Genomic DNA, 1,173 nt, shown 5'->3' with positions numbered 1-1,173 from the left:
TTAGACTGAGTACAGGTGTCGCTGGTTAGCATGTGGTATGGCTTAGACTGAGTACAGGTGTCACTGGTTAGCCTGTGGTATGGCTTAGACTGAGTACAGGTGTCGCTGGTTAGCCTGCAGTATGGATTAGACTGAGTACAGGTGTCGCTGGTTACCTGCTCCTCTGAAACTTCCAGGGGAGGAGATGCTCGCGGCTCAGATCGAGGGCCATCCTGATAGTTGATATTTCGTCGCTGACGTAAAGGAGGGAAAAGCCGATTCCAGTTGATCATTCCTCCCTACAAGACAGCAACAAAGAGTTGTCAGGAAAGGAACAGAGCCTCCCCACAGGCAGTCACAGCTCCAGCTGGGAAACGAAATGCCACGCTGCTCTGTGGTACTGCGATAGAAACCCCACACCCCCAACACCTCAACCAAGAGGACACAACCAGCCCCTGGTATAGGCACAGAGAGAGGTGCCCTGTGCAGGTGAGCACACTAGATCCAACCTCAGCCTCACTGACCCTGTCCCAGGGTGGCCACATTTCAGGAGCTCCAGGCTTTGCAGGACACAATGGAGACACAGACACGGCAGGAAGTGAGAAGAATGCCAAGGCTCCTCCCACAGTCCCGCCTGACATCGGGTGATACAGCCACTTCGGGCTTCACACCTCAAGAGAAACGCACGGCACCATCCTCTCTAAATGAGGCTGTTTTTAGCTGTGTGCAGCTCTTTGAATTTACTAATTTAGAAATGTCTATTTTAGACATCTTAGACTTCCTGAAAATTTATAGACTGTACAAGTCTGAAACCTTCCTCCTCAGAAAGACCTACACCACCCGAGGAAAATACTTAACACCGGCTGAATGTAACGGGAAGAAATGGAAATCCTAAGGTACCAGAAACAAGTAGACATGGAGAACCCGAGCAGAAGCAAGCTGGGATGTAGCCAGCTAGCGGGCCAGCCAACCAGACAGGGACGTCAAGAAATCAGAGGCAAAGCCAGGCACAGAAGAAGCCAGCCTCTTTAATAGTCAGGACTGCGGTGATGGCCAAAGACACAGAAAGTTAAAGTTAGACTTCTGTCTCAGCTGGCATGCCAAGTGTGCTCCGCAGATTAGTGACCAGAGCATGGGGGCAGCCAAGTGTGCTCCGCAGATTAGTGACCAGAGCATGGGGGCAGCCAAGTGTGC

The 1,173-nt window shown here is 51.5% G+C and overlaps 1 protein-coding gene across 1 annotated transcript in view; it reads right to left on the bottom strand.

Annotated features, from left to right (window-relative positions):
• The window catches only part of Ubac2 (UBA domain containing 2), a 157,337-nt gene that overhangs the window by 15,220 nt on the left and 140,944 nt on the right, over nucleotides 1–1,173 (bottom strand). The window contains exon 8 of the mRNA XM_013349312.2: nucleotides 156–278. Within this exon, the coding sequence (XP_013204766.1) occupies nucleotides 156–278 (123 nt within the window). The remainder of the gene's footprint in view (nucleotides 1–155; nucleotides 279–1,173) is intronic.

Source organism: Microtus ochrogaster, chromosome 17 (genome assembly GCF_000317375.1).
Source record: "Microtus ochrogaster isolate Prairie Vole_2 chromosome 17, MicOch1.0, whole genome shotgun sequence".
In the NCBI taxonomy this organism is placed as follows: Eukaryota; Metazoa; Chordata; class Mammalia; order Rodentia; family Cricetidae; genus Microtus; species Microtus ochrogaster.
The sequence above is the reverse complement of the archived record's forward strand: the minus strand, read 5'-3'. Positions and strand labels throughout refer to the sequence as shown.